We start from the raw sequence: 21,680 nt of genomic DNA, 5'->3' as shown, positions 1-21,680 counted from the left end.
TTGTTGTATTTCACCATGAGGACAATAAGTCCTTGTCCCAGGGTTTATTACTAAACTGTATTTCAAATTTAGCCTTCTGTGTAAATGTTTATGGTAGTCAAGATTGGCTAGCTTCTACGTTACATCCCATCCAAACTGGTGTGTTGCTACTGGGATTTCAGTGTTGTAGAGTTTGTAGATTTCACTCCAGATACTCCAGAATATTTAACTGGCGGTCTGACCAGAAGCATGGCGGAGGATTGGGGGTGTGGCAGCAGCAGGCGGGGGTTTGTTAGGGTGTGAGCTGGTTTACTTCTCTTCTGAGATTGCCCTAGAGGTATCAGTTAGGAATAAATATCTTAGAAATTTTTATTTCTAGCTGATCTTTTTCAAGATTTATTTATGAGTCTCTGAAACAAGAGAGGTAGATGAGCTTCCATGGCAGTGGTGGTGGGATGTGGACCTCAGCCCAACCCCTTAAGAAGACAATTTCTTAGGAACAAAAGGTTATGAAAGAGATTAACTGATATCAAAGCTATTCTTTCTTTCTTTCCTTCTTTCTTTCTTTCTTTCCTTCTTTCTTTCTTTCCTTCTTTCTTTCTTTCTTTCTTTCTTTCTTTCTTTCTTTCTTTCTTTCTTTCTTTCTTTCTTTCTTTCTTCCTTCCTTTCTTTCTTTTTTTCTTTAATGTAGGAGTACTGCTATTTATTCAGCCATTGATTAAGTTAATTGGGCATGAATTCCACATTACTTTTTTTATTCAGAATGTTAATTTTATTTTATTATTTTATTATCCCCCCTTTTTTATTCATCATGAGATACAGTTACAAAGTTTTTGTGTGTGAGCTTTAGTCGGTCATACAATCATCAAACATCCATCCCTTCACCAGTGCACATTTTCCACCACCCAAATCCCCAGTATTTCCCTCCACACACTCCAATCCTTCCCTTGACTGTATGGCAGACAATTTTTCCCATACTCTCTCCTTACTTTGGTTACATTTGATATTTCAACACCAGTCCCACCACCACTCAAACCTGCCGAAAAGGCAATGCTAGAGGATTTGTTTTGTGTTGCTTGTTATAGATAGAATACACTGTCCAGGGAATTCTGTGTCCTTCTCTTCCAGGAGCTTTAGTTTATAGTCTCTGAGTCTTGGCCAATGATGAGATTACATGGCGCTAGGGGCAGTTTGTGAGTGTGACTGCCAAGCTACTAGTAAACTGGGGACCTAGGGGAAGGACGCCCAGTCCCGACCCAAGCGGGCTTGGAGATCTCAGTCATGGGTTCCCGCGTACCTCCGCACTACAGACTCTAACTGTGTCTTTTGATCTCTTTTGAGATTTATGGGTCTCTGAAATTAGGCCAATAACTGAATTTATTCAGCTGAGCTGGAGATGGTTTGTGGGTATGTCTCCCACATACTTAACTTTTGGCCTTTTAATTTCTTGGTAAACTTGACCCCGAGTTGTTGTGGTTTGGCCAAAAGCACAGCAGCAATTTTGGGGTATCTGAAAGTCTGAAGGCACCATCAGGCTGTTGATGCACTCACCCCACAGATACAGGTTGACCTGCTGGCACCACCATATCCCTAAAATTATTCTTTCTTGACAAAGCTATAGCAAGAGCCAGAGAGCCCAGTCAACTTGGGGAAAAGGCCTATAATCTTAGCTTTGTAAAAGCAAGGATTATGCACTTGACTCTTGACTTCACCCTGTCCCCTAGGTGTGCAGATTATTTACATTACAGAACATTCCAGTTTGGAGGGCTTCTCACTTATCAAGTAGTGGCTGTAATTCATTTATTTTATTTTATGGAGATTTCTCTTCTCTCTCATATTTCCTAAACAATACTATTTTACTTCACCATCCTTCTGGAATATTTTTCTGTAAGGACAGGCAACAAACTGGGAAGCTTGATCAGGAGTAGGTCTTTGAGACCAGGAGATAGTACAGTGGGCAACCTGAGTTCTCTTTTCAGCACCATATATGATTTCTGGTACCTTATCAAGAGTGGTCCCTGAGCAGAGAGCCAGGAGTAAGCCATTAGAACAGCTGGGTATGCTCCAAACAAGCACACACAAAACATTAAGTGTCTCAGTTGTCTTATACAAAGAGGGCAGGAGAGAGATGGCATTTTTGAAAAGGGAATCTGTCACTTCCCTGTCGTCCCACCTCTGGTCATGTGGGGAAGTGCTTGCAGTAAATCTAGGCAAAGTATTTGTTACGGATTAGCACCTCCAAGGTGCCTTCCCTCTCACCACCTCACAAAGAGGCCATGAAACTACACCTGGGTTCCACTTTGTCTACCTATCATAGGAAATGATCCCTGACACTAGATTTTCAAAAAGAGATTATTTCTGTTTTTAATAAAAATATAATTTATTTTTATCACATAATTATTTTGAAAGATATGTATATATTATATATCTTCCAGGAAACAGCAGATATAGTTCAATGGTAGAGTACATGCATTGTGAGCCCCCAAAATCTCTAATTACATTTCCAAAAGGACTTTCATACCCTAAACATTTCAAAGCACAAGGATTTGCTTGTGTGCTTACAGAATAGCTGCCTCTTTTATCCCCACCTTCCTATTGATCTTGACTTGCTAACTGAGTGGATGTGAATACTGAAGAGTCACATCTAAGGATAGTGTTTCCTTCCAATGTCTCAGTGAACTCTAGACTTCACTCTGGGCAATAATTATCAAGACACAAATTAGTTTTCTGTGATTTTCCTCCGTGGGGTGTTTGCTTATTCATGTTGGTAAAATCGAAGATTAAAAAAAATCAGATGAAAAAATAAGTACCTTAGTTCCTATTGCATTAGTTCATCGTGACGTTGGTGTGGGAATAGATCAATAACTCCAGCATTGGTCTATCAGGATGTCTGATGAGATAGATTAGTGTAGCTGCTAGAACTTTTAAATTTCCCGAAGATTTTTCCCATCTGATACTTTTCTCACCCATGATGAACAGACACTCAAACCAAAGAAAGGCTGTCTCCTGATATTCATGCTTCTTATTTATTTGCTGTAGAAAATGTACCATTTTGTAACATTTTAACTGGAGATCATCCCCTGACCATGATTTGTCAGGGGCTGTATATGGAGTTCAACAGAGCAATAAGAACATGTGAATATTTTTGTTGTTTGATTGCAAGTAGTTTATATTTTTAAATGACTTTAAATTGTTTACTCACTAAAAGAAAATTTCTCAGATCTTATTGGGCATGCTTTAAACTAGGATACTTATATATATAAGTATATATATATACTTATATATATACTGAATATACTTATATATACTTATATATAAGTATATATATATATATATACTTTGTTTTTCTCATGTTAAAGAGCTTTGTTTTTCTCATGTTAAAGAGCTTTGTTTTTCTCATGTTAATCAGAAAATCACATTTAAACTTTATCTCAACAATGAAAAATTGCTTGATTTCCTCTATGTTGCAAACAAGCATTAACTTTTGTACTGAGTAGAAAACATAGTTTTAGGATTTAATTTAATAGATAAGAGTTATGTTTGTACTTGAACTTTCTCTTTAGAAGAAACTATTTGTCAAAATAAATACAGAAAAGCACTCACAATGATGTCAGCTTCAGAAATTTATTTAGATTCTTAAATGTTAATCTGAAATAAAATAAAATATTCAGAGATTATGAAAAAATGCCTGAAGACATGTAAACTGAGTATTTATTAGTTTAGTTATTTTAATTTTAATTTAATTTAATTTGCTTGCTTTTTGGGTCACACCCAGCGATGCACAAAGGTTACTCCTGACTCTGCACTAGGAATTACTCCTGGTGCAGGATGCTGGGGATTAAACCTGGGTCTGCCGTGTGCAAGGCAAATGCCCTACCCACTGTGCCATCACTACAGCCTCTAAATTTATATTTATATTTTTTTATTTTTTAATGAATCACTGAGATACAGTTACAAACTTACACACTTTCATGACTATGTTTCAGTCATACAATGATCTAGTAACCATCCCTCCACTAGTGCCCATTCTCCACCTACAATGTTCCCATTATTCCTCCTACCACCCTCACCACATTCACCGCCCCCCCCCTGCTGCCTCTGTGGCAGACACATTCCCTTTTACTGTATCTCTCTTTTGGGGTGTTATGGTTTGCAATACAGGTAGTAAGTGGCCATCATGATTGGTTCATAGTCTACTTTCAGGCTGCATCTCCCATCCCGAACGGGCCCTCCAAGCATCATTTCCTTAGTGGTTCCTTCTCTATCTCAGCTGTCTTTTTCCCCAACATGTGATCCTGGCTTCCAAGCCATGGAGCAATCTTCCTGGCCCTTATCTCTACTATCTTTGGGTGTTAGTCTCCTGTTATGTCACTTTATATTCCACAAATGAGTTCTGTCATTATATGTCTGTCCCTTTCTTTCTGACTCATTTCACTTAGCATGATACTTTCCATGTCAATCCATTACATGCAAATATCATTATTCATCTTTTATAACAGCTGCATAGTATTCCATTGTGTAGATGGACCAAAGTTTCTCTACCCAGTCATCTGTTCTCAGGCACTAGGGATTTTTTCCAGATCTGGACATTGTAAATAGTGTTGCAGTAAACATACAAGTGCAGATGTCATTTCTACTGTACTATTTTGCATCTCCAGGATATATTCCCAGAAGTGGTATTGTTGGGTCAAATGGGAGCTCAATTTCTAGTTTTTTTGAGAAACGTCCATGTTGTTTTCCAAAAAGGCTGAACCAGTAGACATTCCCATCAACAGTGAAAGAGAGTCCCCTTCTTCCCACATTCATGCTAACACCGGTTGCTTTTGTTCTTTTGGATGTGTGCCAGTCTCTGTGGTGTGAGAGGATATCTCATTGTTGTTTTGATCTGCATCTTCCTGATAATTAGTGATGAATAGCATTTTTTCACATGCCTTTTGGCCATTCAGATTTCTTCTTTGATGAAATGAACAAAATGTATTTTGTTCATTTCATCAACTCATTTTCTTATGGGATTGGATGTTTTCTTCTTGTCGAGTTCAACCAGTACCTTATATACCCTTGATATCAACCCCTTATCAGATGGGTATTGGGTGAATATCCTTTCCCGTTCTGTAGATTGTCTTTGTATTCTGGTCACTGTATCTTTTGAAGTGCAGAAGCTTCTTAGTTTAATGTAGTCCCATTTGGTTATCTCTGTTTACAGTAGCCAAAATCTGGAAAAAATCAGAGTGCCCAAAAACAGATGACTGGTTAAAGAAACTTTGGTACATCTACACAATGGAATACTATGCAGTTGTTAGAAAAGATGAATTCATGAAATTTGCATATAAGTGGATCAACACGGAAAGTATCATGTTAAGTGAAATGAGTCAGAAAGAGAGAGACAGACATAGAAAGATTGCACTCATCTGTGCAATATAAAATAACAGAGTGGGAGACTAACACCCAAGAATTGTAGAGATAAGGATCAGGAGATATGCCCCACAGCTTGGAAACTCGCCTCACATGCTGGGGAAAAGGCAACTCAGATAGAGAAGGGAACACCAAGTAGAGGATGTCAGGAGGACCCATTCAGGTTGGAAGATGAGAACTAAGAGTACTAAAAGTAAAACTAAGAGATGCGAACATGAAGGTAACTCAATACCTCTATTGCAAACTACAATACCCAAAAGCAGAGAGAACAAAAGGAAATGGCCTGCCGCAGAGGCAGGATGCGGTGGTGGGGGTTGGGGTGGAGGTGGTGAGAGATATACTGGGATCATTGGTGGAGATGAATGGGCACTGGTGGGTAAATGATGGGTAAATGATGGGTAAATGATCACTATGAGTGAAATGCAAACATGAAAGTTCATAAGTTTGTAACTGTACATCACAGTGATTCTCTAATATTTTTTTAAAAAAGAATAATTAATAGTTACTAAGAGGGAAGGGAGAAGGAGATTTCTGAAAATTAAGGAAAAGGGGTCAACAGTATGATAATGGTGGAAATAACTGGACTTTCTGTGAACAATGTAATGTACATAGGTATTGAATTTAAATGATACAAAATTAAAACTTACATAATGTTATAATAAATGTTGTTACTTTATTAATAAATTTTGTGAAAAGAAATATTTATATAGAAAAAGTGGATAAGAGACTTAGATATGAGACACTAAGAGAGACATAAAGGGGGCTGAATAGACAGTATACTTGCATACAGCTGACCTGGGATTCCCTTATCCCACGTAGTGCCCTGAGCACTACCAGGAGTAATCCCTGGCACAGAACCAGGAGTAAGCCCTGAGCATCACAGGTGTGTCCCAACCCCCCAAATTAATAATCAAGAGTACATAGATAAGAGTCAAAAGAAAGACATCAGGGGACAATGGTGGTGAGGACTGGAGTGATGCTTATCCAAGTCAAGGTTACCATGGAAAAAGAAGAAACAACATGCAAGAAAATCTTTCCTAGAGCCTTCGGGAGTGTATGGATTTGATTCATCTTTATTTTAGAGGCTTTATTTCAGAATTGAGAGATAGATCTTAATGTCTCTTCAGAGCACTCAAAATTAAATAAATTGATTTTTGGTTATCCTTAAAAGAAAGGACATATATATGTGTGTATGTATATATCCATATATATAAATTCAGTTTTTAAAAATTCAGTTAAGAAAGATTTTTTCTGATTAGAATATACTCTAACAAAGAATGTAATAAACCAAATCATTAACTTAAAAGTTAATAGCTAGGTGCCAGAGGCCAATGTTGAACACACTTGCTTTGTAATGGCTGACCCCATGGAAACCCAGACATGTGTATGGGCCCTGTCCTCTGCTAAAGTGAACACAGACCCAGGAGTAAATAATCCCTGAATACAGCCCGAATATATCTTCCATCCAATCCCCTTAAAAGAACAGGGTCTTATGGTCATTCCTCCTTGTTTTAAATTCAAATTTTCTTCAAATTCAAATTCAAATTTTGACTTAAACTTAGAACTTATGTAAATTTTGAGAATATTTTTTCCTCAAGGGAAAGGTTGATGCTAGATGCTGCTTTTTATTTATTTGTCAGATGATCTTTATGTAAACATTTTCAATACACAATCCTGACAGAAATCCTGTTTGCATAAACAATAATTAAAATGTTTTATGCATCAAATTTAATTGAAGTTGAAATAAAAAAGTGCACTCAAGCTGGAGAGACAAATTTTTGGATTAAGAATTTGCCCCATTCCTGACAGTAAAAGTGGGTAACTGGAAAGTCTCCAGATTTCTTTGGGTCATACAGATTTTATAGAAAAAAAATGTCATTTATTCTATTTCATACATGATGTTTTTTCAGGTAAAGTGAACTATCAATAAATGAGCTATGAACTATGCATTGTGCTATGCAGTGAGCAGGAACTGACCAATCTTCTGCTTCGGGTTGACCAGTGCACTTGGTTGGCCTGTAATAGTGATGGCCCCAGGCCTCCTTGAAGTTGCAAGAAGTTGAGCCATTTTATCATTCTATTTTGGATGTGCATAACCAGTAAACAACTGGTTCAGGGATTACTTAATTTTGAATTCAGGGAATCACTTCTGGTGGGACTCAGGGTCTATATGGTAATCAAACCTGGGTTGGCTGCATGCAAGGCAAGTATCTTTACTCTGGCTTTCATAATTCTATTTAATTTACTATATATATACGTATATATACATATATATATAAATCCTTGGGAGTAGATGGGATAATGTGTGTTACGTCTAGTTTAGAATACGTACATGCTCATGTGCTCATCATTTGGTTATCTCTGTCAGTGAGTTCCCCATTGAGGAGAGAGATTTCAAAAAGACATTTCTAGTACAAGGCCTCAACTTCAACTTTTATGCACCTTTTATGCAAGTGCTTGCATAAAAGCTTGCTTTTCATATTTAACCCAGGTAATCTATCCTCACTCTTTCATTGCATTCTTAGAGCTTCTAGTTTTTAAGATATGGGAGGCCAAAGATATATTAAATGTATTTAGGTGTCTGCCTTGCACACAGCTGAACCCAGTTTGATTCCTGAAACTGTACATAGGCCCCAATCACCAGACTTGATCTCTGAACACAAAACAGGAGTGAGCTCTAAAAATTTCTAGGCATGGCCCCAGACAAGAAAATATGTGCATATATATATATATCAGTAGAATAACAAATTTATAAAAATATAAATAATAGTAATATGATATTTTATACTATTTATATTTATATATATTTGTTATTCTACTGGTATGTTGTTGAGTTTTCTGTTATCATTTAATTAAAATGTTACATCTAGTCTTTAATAAAATTATTTATTTTATGTATATATAATATTTAACAATATATATTTATTAAATTAAATGTGTTTTCCAAATATTGCACAAGAGTGATTGGATGTTCATTATCAGTGCTTCACTGGTGAGGCCTACTTTTCTTTATGTAATTGTCTCTATGTAAATTATGTGTACAGAATGTGTACAGAATTACTTATAAATGTTAGACCATGGAATGACATCTTGGCTACTTTGAAAGCGTTTGGACCTTGGAAAATATAGGAATAAAACAGTCTGCATAAAATTTAGATTGTTGGCAAAACTTATATGTTAGAGTCAGAATGTATATATGTGTATATAGAATACATATGCTAATAATAAAAATATAAACTAGATAATTGCATTATTTTAAATGATTTAACATGCCATGTTTTTATAATTTTTTATTTGAAAACCTAGGTAGCCTAAGAGTTGTTCTTACATATTTAAGAAATATTTTCTGAGTTTTTCTTTTGAAGTGGCATAATTCCAACTCTAGAGTAAGACTGAAGTTCAAATTAATATTTATCTTGAATAAATTTTAAATGTTTATATGCTTATAAATATATGATTACAGTGATAATTTATTCAATTAAATTTAGAATTACAATTTAAAATACATTCGTAAAATATTCCAACAGGACTGAAATTAGTTAAAATAGACACTAATGGTCCCCACAGTCTGAGGTTATCTATCTGCTCATTGTTCCCTTAGTTCACTACACTGAGTGAGTTAGCTTCAGGTTCATACCACTTCTGTGTATTTTCCAAACACATTTTGAGTTTCTTGACACCATCTTGGTTATACCCTATATGTTTTGTAAATCTCATTACTTCCTTACACTTAAAGTGCCGGAAACTATTAAGAGTGATATGCAGAATTAATTTAGTTGATTAATTAATAATAATTGATTAATTAATCAATCCTCTCCTAGTCTTATCGAACATATAGTATGATTACTTCATTTTTAGGTGCTATAACAGAGACTAGAAAAGTGGTATTCTTCAAGTCCTATATCTAGTACAGGATTATAGAGCTAGATTAAATCTCAGGATGTCCATTGAGATTCAACATCAGCAGTACTATAACTGTGCTAACTTGTCATCAGAAATCTAATACTACTAAACTACAATAATATCTACAGTCTTAAAAACTCTTCCTGCTCTAACCCTCTCAAGAAATAGAAAAGAACTCTATGCAGCATGTATGTCACCTTTAAGACACCCCTCCAACTCTCTGAGAAGTACTCAGATTTTGGGGAGTACTTCAGATGACCCATGTGAGTACAGCTTCTGATTCATACTGACTAGCAAAGGAGAGTCAGCTGTAATGCATATAGCTGACCCAAGTTGGAATATTCAAAACCTGAAGAGCTAGTAAAATGTTTTCATGTACGATTTCATTTGTATTCTATTGATAGTCTCAACAACCTATCAATCATAAATTTATTAGAAATGACCAAGTTGAAATGATGGGTTTCTGCTGGGACATATACACACTTCAGGGAAATTTCATACCAGTGCAGGAGGCAGGAAAATCAATAGAGACTAGGATTTTGAAGATTGTTCATGAAGATTACTGAAACAAAATTAGATTATGTTGAACCATCTTTGGAAGATAGATACACCTGAAAAGTGAATCTTTTTTTAAAATTTTTATTAGTGAATCAGCTGAGGTAGAGTTACAAACTTATGAACTTTCATGTTTGCATTTCGTTTACATCCCTCCAACAGTGTCCATTCTCCTCCACCAATGTTCCCATGTTCCCAGTATCCCTCCCACCACCCCCACCCCAACCACCACCACCCCACCCTGCCTCTGCAGCAGGATATCCCTTTTGTTCTCTCTCCTTTTGGGTGTTGTAGTTTGCAATAGAGGTAGTGAGCGGCCATCATGTTCGGTCTATAGTCTACTTTTGACACGCAGCTTCAACCCGAATGGGTCCTCCCAACATTCTCTACTAGGTGTTCCCTTCTCTACCTCAGCTGCCTTTTCCCCCAGCAAGTGAGGCAAGTTTCCAAGCTGTGGGGAATACCTCCTGGTTCTTATCTACTATTCTTGGGTATTAGTCTCCTGTTCTGCTACTTTATATTCCACAGATGAGTTCAATCTTTCTATGTCTGTCTCTTTCTTTCTGGCTCATTTCACTCAACCTGATACTTTCCATATTGATCCACTTATATGCAAATTCTTTTCTAACATCTGCATAATATTCCATTGTGTAGATGTACCAAAGTTTCTTTAACCAGTCATCTGTTTTTCGGCACTCCTTTTTTCCAGATTTTGGCTATTGTAAAGTGCTGTAATGAACATACAAATGTAGATGTCATTTCTACTATACCTTTTTACTCTCCAGGATATATTCCCAGGAGTGGTATTGCTGGGTCAAATGGGAGCTCAATTTCTATTTTTTTGAGAATTGTCCGCATATTGTTTTCCAAAAGGGCTGAACCAGTTGGCTTTCCCACCAGCAGTGAAGGAGAGTGCAACATCGGTTGCTTTTGTTATTTTGGATGTGGGCCAGTCTTTGTGGTGTGAGATGATATCTCATTGTTTTTTTGATTTGTATATCCCTGATGATTAGTGATGTAGAGCACTTTCTCATGTGCCTCTGAGCTATTTGGATTTCTTCTTTGAGAAAGTTTCTGTTCATTTAAAAGTGAATCAAATTAAACAGAAAAGGGTTATATTTGTCTTTAGAAAATTTATGGAAGAGTTATATATTTCCAAAGTTTTGTAAAAAAAAATATTCATGCATTTAATCATTAGTTCATTAAATTATCAGTTGCAGCACTGTGGTAGGTTTTGGAACAGATAAATCAGTAAACCAAACTGAAAAACAATTCAGATACATTTATTTGAATAAATACATTTGTTGCTTTATATTCAACAAATCTTTACTGATATGTTATTATTTGTCTAAAACCACAGAAAACACCAGAAATATGGCAAAATATTGATAAATATAGACTATTGTTTAAAATGTCGGGGCCGGAGTGATAGCACAGCGGGTAGGGCGTTTGCCTTGCACGCGGCCGACCCGGGTTCGATCCCCGGCATCCCATATGGTCCCCCAAGCACTGCCAGGAGCAATTCCTGAGTGCAGAGCCAGGAGTAACCCCTGAGCATCTCTGGGTGTGACCCAAAAAGCAAAAAAAAATGTCTATGGTATGAATATAACATTTTTTGAAATTGGTTACATCCTACCAATGTCATTTTCTACATCACTATACTGACAGTAAACCTTCCCCCTGGACTGACAACTTTCATGCAGTTACCTACAAACTTTCTGTGTTGAAGAACTGTCAAGAGAGTTGTTTTATACTTGCCCTGTCCATTCAGCCACATGCATATGCTTATGTACACGCACTTTCAATATCTCACCTAAAATCAAAAAGTAGAGAGCAGTGGCCCAAAATATCAACAGAAAGGTCTAATAGAACCACTAGGTTTGAGATGGCAAAACTTCAGCATAAGTCTTATTCCAGGTGTGAATTAACAAATGAGATCCACACATCATCACTTGGACTAGCATGAAATTAGACTCTTGCCACTATCATCTTCATAGCAGCACAATGAAGAAGCATAGGAAATTAGCAATAGCACAGCGGGTAGGGAATTTGCCTTGCACGCGGCTGACCCGGGTTCCATTCCCAGCATCCCATATGGTCCCCCAAGCACCACCAAGAGTAATTCCTGAGTGCATGAGCCAGAAGTAACCTCTGTGCATCACCGGGTGTGACCCAAATAGCCAAAAGAAAAAAAAAGTATAGGAATTTCCCAAAGCATATTAACCCTCTCTGATAAGAAATTTAAAGTCTGTTCATGAACTGAGGAAATCAGTAGAGGATAAGTCCAGCAAGTATAAAAGAAAGTTTAAGAAATTTTCCCTTAAAAGTTCCTTAAAATTTCCCTTGAAAGCAGGTGAGATAACTCAATATTCTGAGTTCATGCTCTGTATATAGGGAGTCTAAGTTACCCCACACCCCTCAGCATTGCCAAGATTAATTCCTGAGAACAAAATTAAGGAGTTGTAGCCCTTGAGTACTTTCAGATGTGCTTCCCCAAAAATAAAAAGCAACAAAGCAATACAAACAACAAAAGGAGAAGTCATGGAAAGGATAACCTGAGCAGGAGATCTAACCAGGACAGAGAGATGAACAGCAGATTAGTGAAAACAATGAATTGAATAAATGTGCTAGAGGACAAATTACAAGGAGAACAAGTTGCTGAAAATTATTCAAAGCAAGAAGATGGAAAATAAAGAAAATGTTACAGATAAGAGCAATTGTTTGTATCCAGATATAAGGAAAAACGGAAGAGTAAAACATGGTGGGAATTTCACCAACTTGAATATCAATCCATACACATACATTCCGGATTCACAGAAGCCCATGTAATAAACCCAATTAGAGGAACACCAAGATAGATCATAAGTAAAATGGCAATTTTACTACTAATGCATTATATAAATTCAGTGCAATGCTCCTAAAATTCTCAATAGTACTTCAGGGACGTTGAGCAAAATCTTCTAAAATTTTTATGGAAGCATAAAATTATTAAAGTAGATAAATAAACTAGATAAACAAACTAGATAAACAAACCTGAGAAAAAAAGATGAGCAAATATGAAATCATGCAGTTTGATGCAACCTGGATGGAACTAGAGCATGTTTGCTAATAAAAGTGAATTAGAAGGAAATAGAAAAAAAACCCAAATGAACTTACTCATATATGGAATAAAAATAAACAAGCAATTTGTTAAACAATCCCCAGTTGTAACACGCCTGGAGAGAGTGCCAAAAGAACAGTGAATTGAGTCTGCAAAATGGAAGATGGTAGAATGTTGGAGAATTGTTGACACTGTGGTGTTAGAAGTGTTGGAGTGTAGAGTGGAAAGTACAAAACAATAAAAATAGAAATTGTGAAATACATTACATCAAAAAATAAATAAAGGGAAATATGATAAACTGACATGTATTTCATTATGACCACTGCAGTTCTATGCACCATAGCTAAGATGCTAACAACTCAAATGCCCAATGACAGATGAGTGAATACAGAAATTGTTAAAACAATAAGAAAATCTGAAATATTGACTTGTGTGGCAATGTGAATGTAACTAGAATGTGTCATTTAAGATAAATGAATCAGAGGAAGAAGGACAGATATCAAATAATCTCTTCACTCATATGTAGTACAAAAATAAACACATGAATGTAATAGACAGTATCTAGTTACAACAAATTCTGGCCATAAATTATACAACTAGGGTTACCAATTATTGTAGGAAGGGCAAAGGAGGGAAAGGAAGAGGTATACTGGAAGTGACATCAGGATGGCAGTGAAGGGTCTTTGGCACTTGGGTCATGGTGAAGTGCACTACATTTTCTTAACAAAAACATAAATAGTAATACTATTGTAAACATGCATCTCAACTACATAATAATGATAATCTATTTACTAGTGATCAGTGTTTGAAATAAGAGGAAATGTTTTTCTATATATACCAGGTCTGCAAAAAACTATTCATTAAAAATAATAAAAATAGAAAGTAGATTATTTTATCTGATAAATAACTGATTCAATAAGCAACATGCACAATACTTAAATCTCTTCATAGTCACATTTTATTCTTTACAAACACTGAAGTTATAACGTTTCTTAGGTCAGATTCTATCTGCTTCTGATTTTCTTTAATTCAGTACTGGTTTTCTTCACCATTCCTCATTCTATGACTAGGTCACTGTCACTGTCACTGTCATCCCGTTGCTCATGAATTTGCTCAAGCAGGCACTAGTAATGTCTCTCATTGAGAGACTTATTGTTACTGTTTTTGGCATATCCAATATGCACGGGTAGCTTGCCAGGCTCTGCCTTGCGGGCTCCATACTCTTGGTAGCTTGCCGGGCTCTCCGAGAGGGGCGGAGGATTCGAACAGGGGTCGGCGGAGTGAAAGGCGAATGCCCTACCGCTGTGCTATCGCTCCAGCTATGACTAGGTATTGATAAGGATTAGCTGATTTTTTTTAAAGATAAGTCATTTGTCAATGTAAATTATGATCAACTGGTCAGCTAAGTTACAATTTACTTCAAGTATATTAATGAGAACCCAAATTATCACAATTTGGAATGTTTAACTATGTGTGTGAAAACAAACTTAGATTGTCCTGATATAAGGTTTCTATAATTAAATAAATATTTTATTTCATTCATGTCTCAGGTTCGGTGATGGTTTTATAGTTCGAGTTTGGCTCAGTAAAGACACAGATCAACATAGCAATGTTTCTGACTGCTTGAAGCTACATTTTCCAGGAATCCAGTTTAAGGTAAGCTAATATGCTAATATCTGAAACTTCTTTGTAGGTGAAAAAGAATCTTTCCTCAGAATTCCCCAAAATTTTATCATGATCCCTTTATTTACATTTTTAAAAGCTGAAAAACTGTGAGATACACAGTTATAAAGTTGTTCATGGTTGAGTTTCAGGCATACAATGTTCAAACACCCATGCCTTCAGCAGAGCCTATTTTCTACCATAAGTGTCCCCAGATTCCCCCTTGTCCAACTTCCCCAACAGGATCCAGTAGCTTGCCTCTATGTCAAACACTTTTCTTCTCTTTGTTCTCCTTTTAGGCTCTCGGGTTACTGAAAGGCTAGCACTGTAGCACTGTCTTCCCATTGTTCATCGATTTGCTCGATTGGGCACTAGTAATGTCTCCATTGTGAGACTTGTTACTGTTTTGGGCATATCGAATACACCACGGGGAGCTTGCCAGGCTCTGCCATGCAGGTGGGATATTCTCAGTAGCTTGCTGGGCTCTCTGAAAGGGATGGAGGATTGGAACCCAGGTCAGCTGCATGCAAGGCAAATGCCCTACATGCTGTGCTATCACTCCAGTCCACTGAAAGGGTATCATGCATATTACTTTACCTCCTTTCAGCACTTAGATTTTGTCCAGAATGCTCATTTCTAACTATCATTATGATATCAGTCCATTCTCTGTCTTAAATACACTCCCCCCTCCTTTGTAGCAAGCGGCCTACCACTGACCAGTCCTCTTGGTCCTTATGTCTATGACTTTAGGTATTGTTCACATGCCATTTTTATATCCAATAAATGAGTACAATCAAACTATGTCCCTCTCCTTCTGACTCGTTTCACTTACCATGATATTTTCCATATCCATCCATGTATTTTATTTTTATATATTGTTGAATAGAGTCCACTAATATTAAAAAACTCACTAATTCACCTGTCTGGTTCTGGACTTTTGTTTTGGGGAGACTTTTGATTACTGTTTCAATTTCCCTTTTCCTCAACTCTTCTTCGACTTTTCTTTATTCTCTAGTTTAAATTTTCAGAAGTTAGAAGGATCCAAAAACATACTCACTTATTATAGGCCCTTCGGTTTTCAAAGTGAATATTTTCAAAGTCAACATTTTTAAAGTAATCGCTGATTGTCCTTATATTTTTGTTGTTTATTTTAAAGTCTCCACTTTTATTTCTGATTCAGTTTACCACTTTCCTTTGGTTTTGGTTTTGTTTTGTAGCCACAAGTGACCGTACTCAGATATTTCTACTGACTCTGCACTCAGGGATCAATCCTGGAGAATGGGAATTTCTGAGAATCTTTTGATTTATTTTCTGGTTTCCTCTTTGACCTCCTATTTGTTTTCTAGTAATTTTTTTAATTTCCAAGTGTTTGAATTCTTCCCAAATTTCTGTTTATGGTTAATTGCTATTTTCAAAGTCTCATGGTCTCAGAGAACAGATGGTATCTTATCAGTTCTATCTTGGGTAATGTCCCATGTGCATTTTTGAGAGAATATCAACTCACCTTTAGGGGATGAAGAGCCCTATATGTGTCTCTGTCGACTAGGCCCATGTATTCTATTTATTCCACAGAATGTTAATTTCTTTGTTGAAGTTTTGCCTAGATGATCTATCCAGAAGTGAGAGAAGTGTATTGAAGACTTCTATAGTTATTGAGTTACTATCTATGTCCTCTTTCCCGTCTATTAGCAACTGTTTTAAATTATTTTAATTGACCACTATTGGAGGATATAAATTAAGAAGTATGAGTTCTTCTTGATTTATCTCTTGGTTATTAATAAATGGTCATCTCTGTCTTTCATGAGCAAAGACAAATTTTCTTGACAAATTCAGTGTTGTTTGATATAAGTATGGACATCCTGTCCTTTGTCATTTGTTGTTATAATATGTATTGGATTTATCCCTATTTGGATCCCTTTTTGCTGGGACCCCTTCAGCCTCTTAACTCTGGGTGCATGTACTTCTCAACTCTGGGAAGATACTTTGTATTATTTCTTGGAATGCCAATTGTCTATTAAATTCTCCTTCTTGTTTCTCTGGGACTCAATTCTTCTTGAATTTAACCTTTAGTTTTCTAATGTGGTGTTCATTTCTTTTTAATACTACTTCCATCTTCTGTTGATTTATAGAGGTTTTCAGCATCCCAGCTTGTAATTCACCATTTTTTCTCTCAGATTTTGTCTCTACTTGAGAGATTTCCCACTGAGTTTTTTTTTGTTTTGTTTTAACTTCACCTACTTACTCTTCTGTTCTGTCCCTTCTGATTGTAGTTCTCTCAGTTCTGCTCTCATACCTGTTTTTAACTGTACCATTGTTTCTTTGACATCATTAAACATATGAATTACATTGTTCCAGAATTCTTGATCTGAGAGGATCTAGAGCTGGTTAGTGCTGGCAAATTCTTCTAAGCTATTATCTCACTTCCCCTGGCTTTTATGCAGCTTCCCTATTGTGTCTGCTATTCACTGGGGTTAATTTTTGTAGTTTACTCTCCTAAGAGTGCTCTTAGTTATTTAGTTATATAGGCAGTGAGTACTGTGTACTTCTATAAGGTTACTGATGTCTTCAATATGATGGTAAAATAGCATTCATCTAACCTGACCATATAATGCACAATATTCAGGCTGTAAAGGGTGAAATTAGAGTTCATTCAATCCCCTTATGCCTTTTTAATAGGGTTTGTGAGGCCACGTGGAAACTACAAGCAGACCACTCACACCCAGACCTTTTCTGAGTTGCTGGGATTGGGCTGGGCTGAAGCCCCAGGTTGAGTTTCTGGCATCCTTCCTGGGCTCCAGGCTGCCTCCACTAAGCAAAGCTATGAACTTCTTAAGCAGTTGCTTGTCCATAATGATAAGCCGTGTATCATTCACTCAAATTTGAATGATAACTATCTGGGTAGAACATTCTGGATCGGAGTTTTGTTTATTTAATTTATATTTACCTGTTTTAATTAGATTAACTTCTTCATGAATTTTGCCCATCCAACCATTCTCTTCTTACCTGTTGGATCTCATGTAATAGATCGTACATCTAATGTAAAATTTTTTGTTTTTTAAGCTAATTCTTTGATCATTTTTTCTTTCAGTATTCCATCTCTGTGTTGATGTTTCTTATTTTTATTGCAGTAAATATGTCTTTTGGAATTTTTTGGTTTTTATTTTGGCTAGAAACCCTTGAAAACCTGGGACAAGAGATCTCTGGCAAATCCTTAGTTATGATTTCTTTGTTTAGCAGTTCTTTATTGATCTCAGTTTCCTGTTCCTGCAGGGCACCCATGACTTTGCATCTTATTACATAATTCTCTGAAATGGCTTTAATTTTTTCAGGCTTTTCCACCTCCTGTTCTTTATTGATGGTTTAATAATCTTCTTTTCCAGTTAATTGATTTTTCCCCTCAGCTTCTCTCATTCTGCTGAGTTTTTAAATTTAATCTGTTACGCTCTTCTATTTACAGTTTTTGTTTTCATTTTCACTCTCATGTTTTCTTGTGTTTTTCTTCTACAGAGTGTAAACTCCTTTCTTTAAGCTTGCTAGATATTCTAATCAAGATCTTTATAAAGTCAGTGTAAGAGTGGTCATAAAACTGGTAGAATCTTTCAGACTATAATCTTCATTCATTAAGTTGGGCAGGCTTCTGGGCTTCTTCTTATGTCCGTTGAGCTCTGAGGGCAGTCAGCAAGGTTCTGTTCTGTGGTGCTCAGTAACTAATCCTGACCCTTTATTCAGTCTTTTGATTGAACTATTGGCCCCCAGAGGCCACAGTTCTTTGACAAGCTTGCTCTTGTAAACAGATAGCTATCTCCCTGGGCTAGTGTTGTGGGAGGAGGGTGCTGTCATTTATATTTGCTTTGCACCACTTAGTGTCAGGAGCCTCTTCCTAAGTTGGGCTTTCAACTATGTTGGGCTTTCCAACATAGCTCTCAATACCTCTGGCTATACATGTTGGTATAGACTTCAATGCCTGTTCTTTTCTTTTTTTTTCCCAGCATAATCAAATATTTTTTATTTCATTTTTTAAAATTTTTTAAATTTTATTGAATCACCGTGAAATAGTTACAAGATTTCATGCTTGGGTTACAAACTCACAATGATCAAACATCCATCCCTCCACCAGTGCACATTCCCCACCACCAATATCCCGGCCTGTTCTTTTCTGGGTGCCTAGAGGTGAGAAATCATCTTTCAACAGTGGTTTTGTGAGGTTGAAGATTCAAGAGGCTGTGCGAGCATGTGGAATCTAGAAATTTTGCTGTATTCTGTTTTGCCTCTGACAGGGGACTTCCAATACCCACCTGTGGGGAAGCAGTGCCTTCTTGCATTTTACTCACCCCTTCCCACAGCTCAGTACACACACAAATTTAGGAAACTCACTGAATCAGTATTCTTTTACTGTTTGGTTGGTTTGGGGACCACACCCATCAGGTGCTGCTTTGGGCTTACATCTGGCTCTGTATTGGCAGTGTTCAGGGGACTATAACGGGTATACCAGGGATTGGACAGGGTCAGTCAAATGCAAGGCAAGTACTATCTTTCCAGCCCCCTGAATTATGATTCTTTGTTCAAGAGAAGTTTGGGGGGTCATTGACTTGAGTACTTTGATTTCTCTCCCCATAACCCCCCTGCAGGGTCTCTCATGCAAACCTTTTGCTGTTTCTGTTTCATTTAATATAGCCCATGGTTCAATTTATAGGGTTCTTTGCCTCACTGTTTTGCACTACCTCCCACCCCTGCCACCACAATGTCTTATAAATGCACTTGTTTTCTGCTACAATTAGATGCTGTCATAAAATGCTGCTTGTTATGTCATCACCTTACAAAATATAGGAGGCATCACCTTATAAAACAAAAGCATGGTTAGTAACATTGAACACTGTGATGGGTGGCTAGCCTCCCAGCTGCTGCTGGGCTTCATAACAGGCCATTATTATGCAACCCCTTTCTCTGTTGGTGATTTCAGTCTTATTTCAAAGGAAGTCCCATGGGAATGTGTCACAATCCCCTGAAAACTCAGGTTATGGCTCTAAACCAGTAGCCGCTTCATCACTTACGAGTTGCTTAGACCCAAAGAATTTTATGTCCCAGCTTCCAACTTTCTGGAGAACTAGGTGATCCCTGCGCACCTGAACATTAAGAAGGACCAGTATGAGTTTCCTGGATAAGTTGTGATTCTAGTTTATCATAATTTATACTATGCTATGATTCCTAAAGTGGCTATTTTCTGTCCATTTCAACACCATTGAGTAAATTACTGCTAGGTAGAAGATTCATTCTATGAAGTATCCTGGCATCTGCGATCCAAGACTTTATAAAGAATAACTAATTTCCACATTTAGACAGATAAAAATGACTCTCAGTATTAACTATACTACCAAGAGTTGTTCATTTTACAGTGAAAGCAGCTGGGAGCTAAGCCAAGACTAAGTGTGAACTTCAGGATTCTTTTCCACATTGTTTTCCTTCCACATTAACTTCTTAAATCTTACTGAACTTTAGGTGTTTCTTTACCTTTTTATTTTGTCTTTCTTGCTCTGTGGAAAGGAGAGAACATGTGTGAGGGGAAATAACACACATAGAGAATAGTTCCCATTCAGTATCTCACTTAGGGAATAATTTCTGTTAAGCATTCCTAAATGTAAATAGTCATAACTATTACTTGGTAACTCACAAAAGTGGCTGCACACCTACTTGATATTTAAGTATGCATTTGAAAATAATTTCTGAAGCAATGAAACATATTGTCATTTATTTGTAATGGTTGAAAATTATGTGATACATTTAATTCTTTTCCCTAGGGACAGCGTCTTAATTTATTGGAATATCATGTGCCAAAAAAATGGGCGAGCTTAGCTGATCTATTCAAAGTTCTTGAGACAAATAAGACCTTCTTGAGTATCAGATATTACTCCATTAATCAAACCACTTTGGAACAGGTATATTTTTAAATGATTTATTAGTTTGCATATGGTATATCTTGGAGATTTATCTGACTGTCATAACTGATTTTTAAAATAGTCATATTAGTTTTTACGGCCACTATTTATATGATTAAGTCATTTGATTTTTAAATACTATTCTGGTACTCTTGGTGTGCTCTCAACGCCCCCTCACCCCAAAGTGTAGAGTAAAAATTTGAATGTTCTTAACTTAAATTTAATTTTTCTTTCAGGTATTTATTAATTTTGCCAGTGATCAGCAGCAAACTTCGCCATCTGCTTTCCACTCATCCCATGACAATTATCAGCCACATCACTTGCCTGTCTAAGCAGTAGAGAAGATAAATTATTTAGAAGATAAAATGTGTATCTTATTGCAATTAATATTCAGAGTTTAAAAATTCAGGACTATAAGACTCTGTGGACAGGAAAACTTTTCTTATCCTTTCATGACCATTTTTGAAATGCTTTTAAATTAATATTCATCTTTGAGGCAGAAGAGATAGTAGAACAGGTAGGGAGCTTGCATGGTTGTTGCAGCCAACCCAAGTTTGATTCCTGGCACTCAACATGGTCACCTGTCCACTGCCACTGCCAAGAGTTGGTCCCTGGCACAGCTCACTGTGGCCTCAAAACAACAATAATGAAATTAATAGCCATTAAGAGTCATTCTTTTGTACAAACTCTTGTAAAACACATTTACATATTTACTCTCTTTGCCAAAAAGAGAGAGGGAGAGAAAGAGAGAGAGAAAGAGAGAGAAAGAATAAAGTGGTTTTCCCTGTGGTTGTCTTGATATTGACTGCATCAGCCTCTACTGAGAGCTTGTTAGAAATGTAAGTCTTCAGGTCTTACCCCGTACCTAATAATGTAGAGTCAAGCTTGACATCTATACTACATCAGCCTTCAGGTCCTATCCCCAGACCTAATAGTATAGACTCAATAATATGGACTTCTTTACACTCATCTCTAATACGGATATAAAGAAGCCTAGGAATTTGACACACATTCCTGTCTAATATTAATGACCTAAACCAATATTTAGTTGTCTTCTAGTTATATGAGAAAATTAACATAATGTATAGTAACTGATATTCATTTTTAAACTCTTCAATTTACCTAAAGTTTGTTGA

At 36.6% G+C, this 21,680-nt stretch overlaps 1 protein-coding gene across 1 annotated transcript in view; it reads left to right on the top strand.

Moving 5' to 3' along the window:
- Positions 1–20,876, top strand: part of ABCA13 (ATP binding cassette subfamily A member 13) — a 489,034-nt gene extending 468,158 nt beyond the window's left edge. Inside the window, 3 exon segments of the mRNA XM_055124812.1 lie at positions 14,500–14,605; positions 20,407–20,544; positions 20,781–20,876. Of these exon segments, the coding sequence (XP_054980787.1) occupies positions 14,500–14,605; positions 20,407–20,544; positions 20,781–20,876 (340 nt within the window).
- Positions 20,877–21,680: the final 804 nt, after the last annotated feature.

Source organism: Sorex araneus, chromosome 2 (assembly GCF_027595985.1).
Source record: "Sorex araneus isolate mSorAra2 chromosome 2, mSorAra2.pri, whole genome shotgun sequence".
NCBI classification, from domain to species: domain Eukaryota; kingdom Metazoa; phylum Chordata; class Mammalia; order Eulipotyphla; family Soricidae; genus Sorex; species Sorex araneus.
The sequence above is the reverse complement of the archived record's forward strand: the minus strand, read 5'-3'. Positions and strand labels throughout refer to the sequence as shown.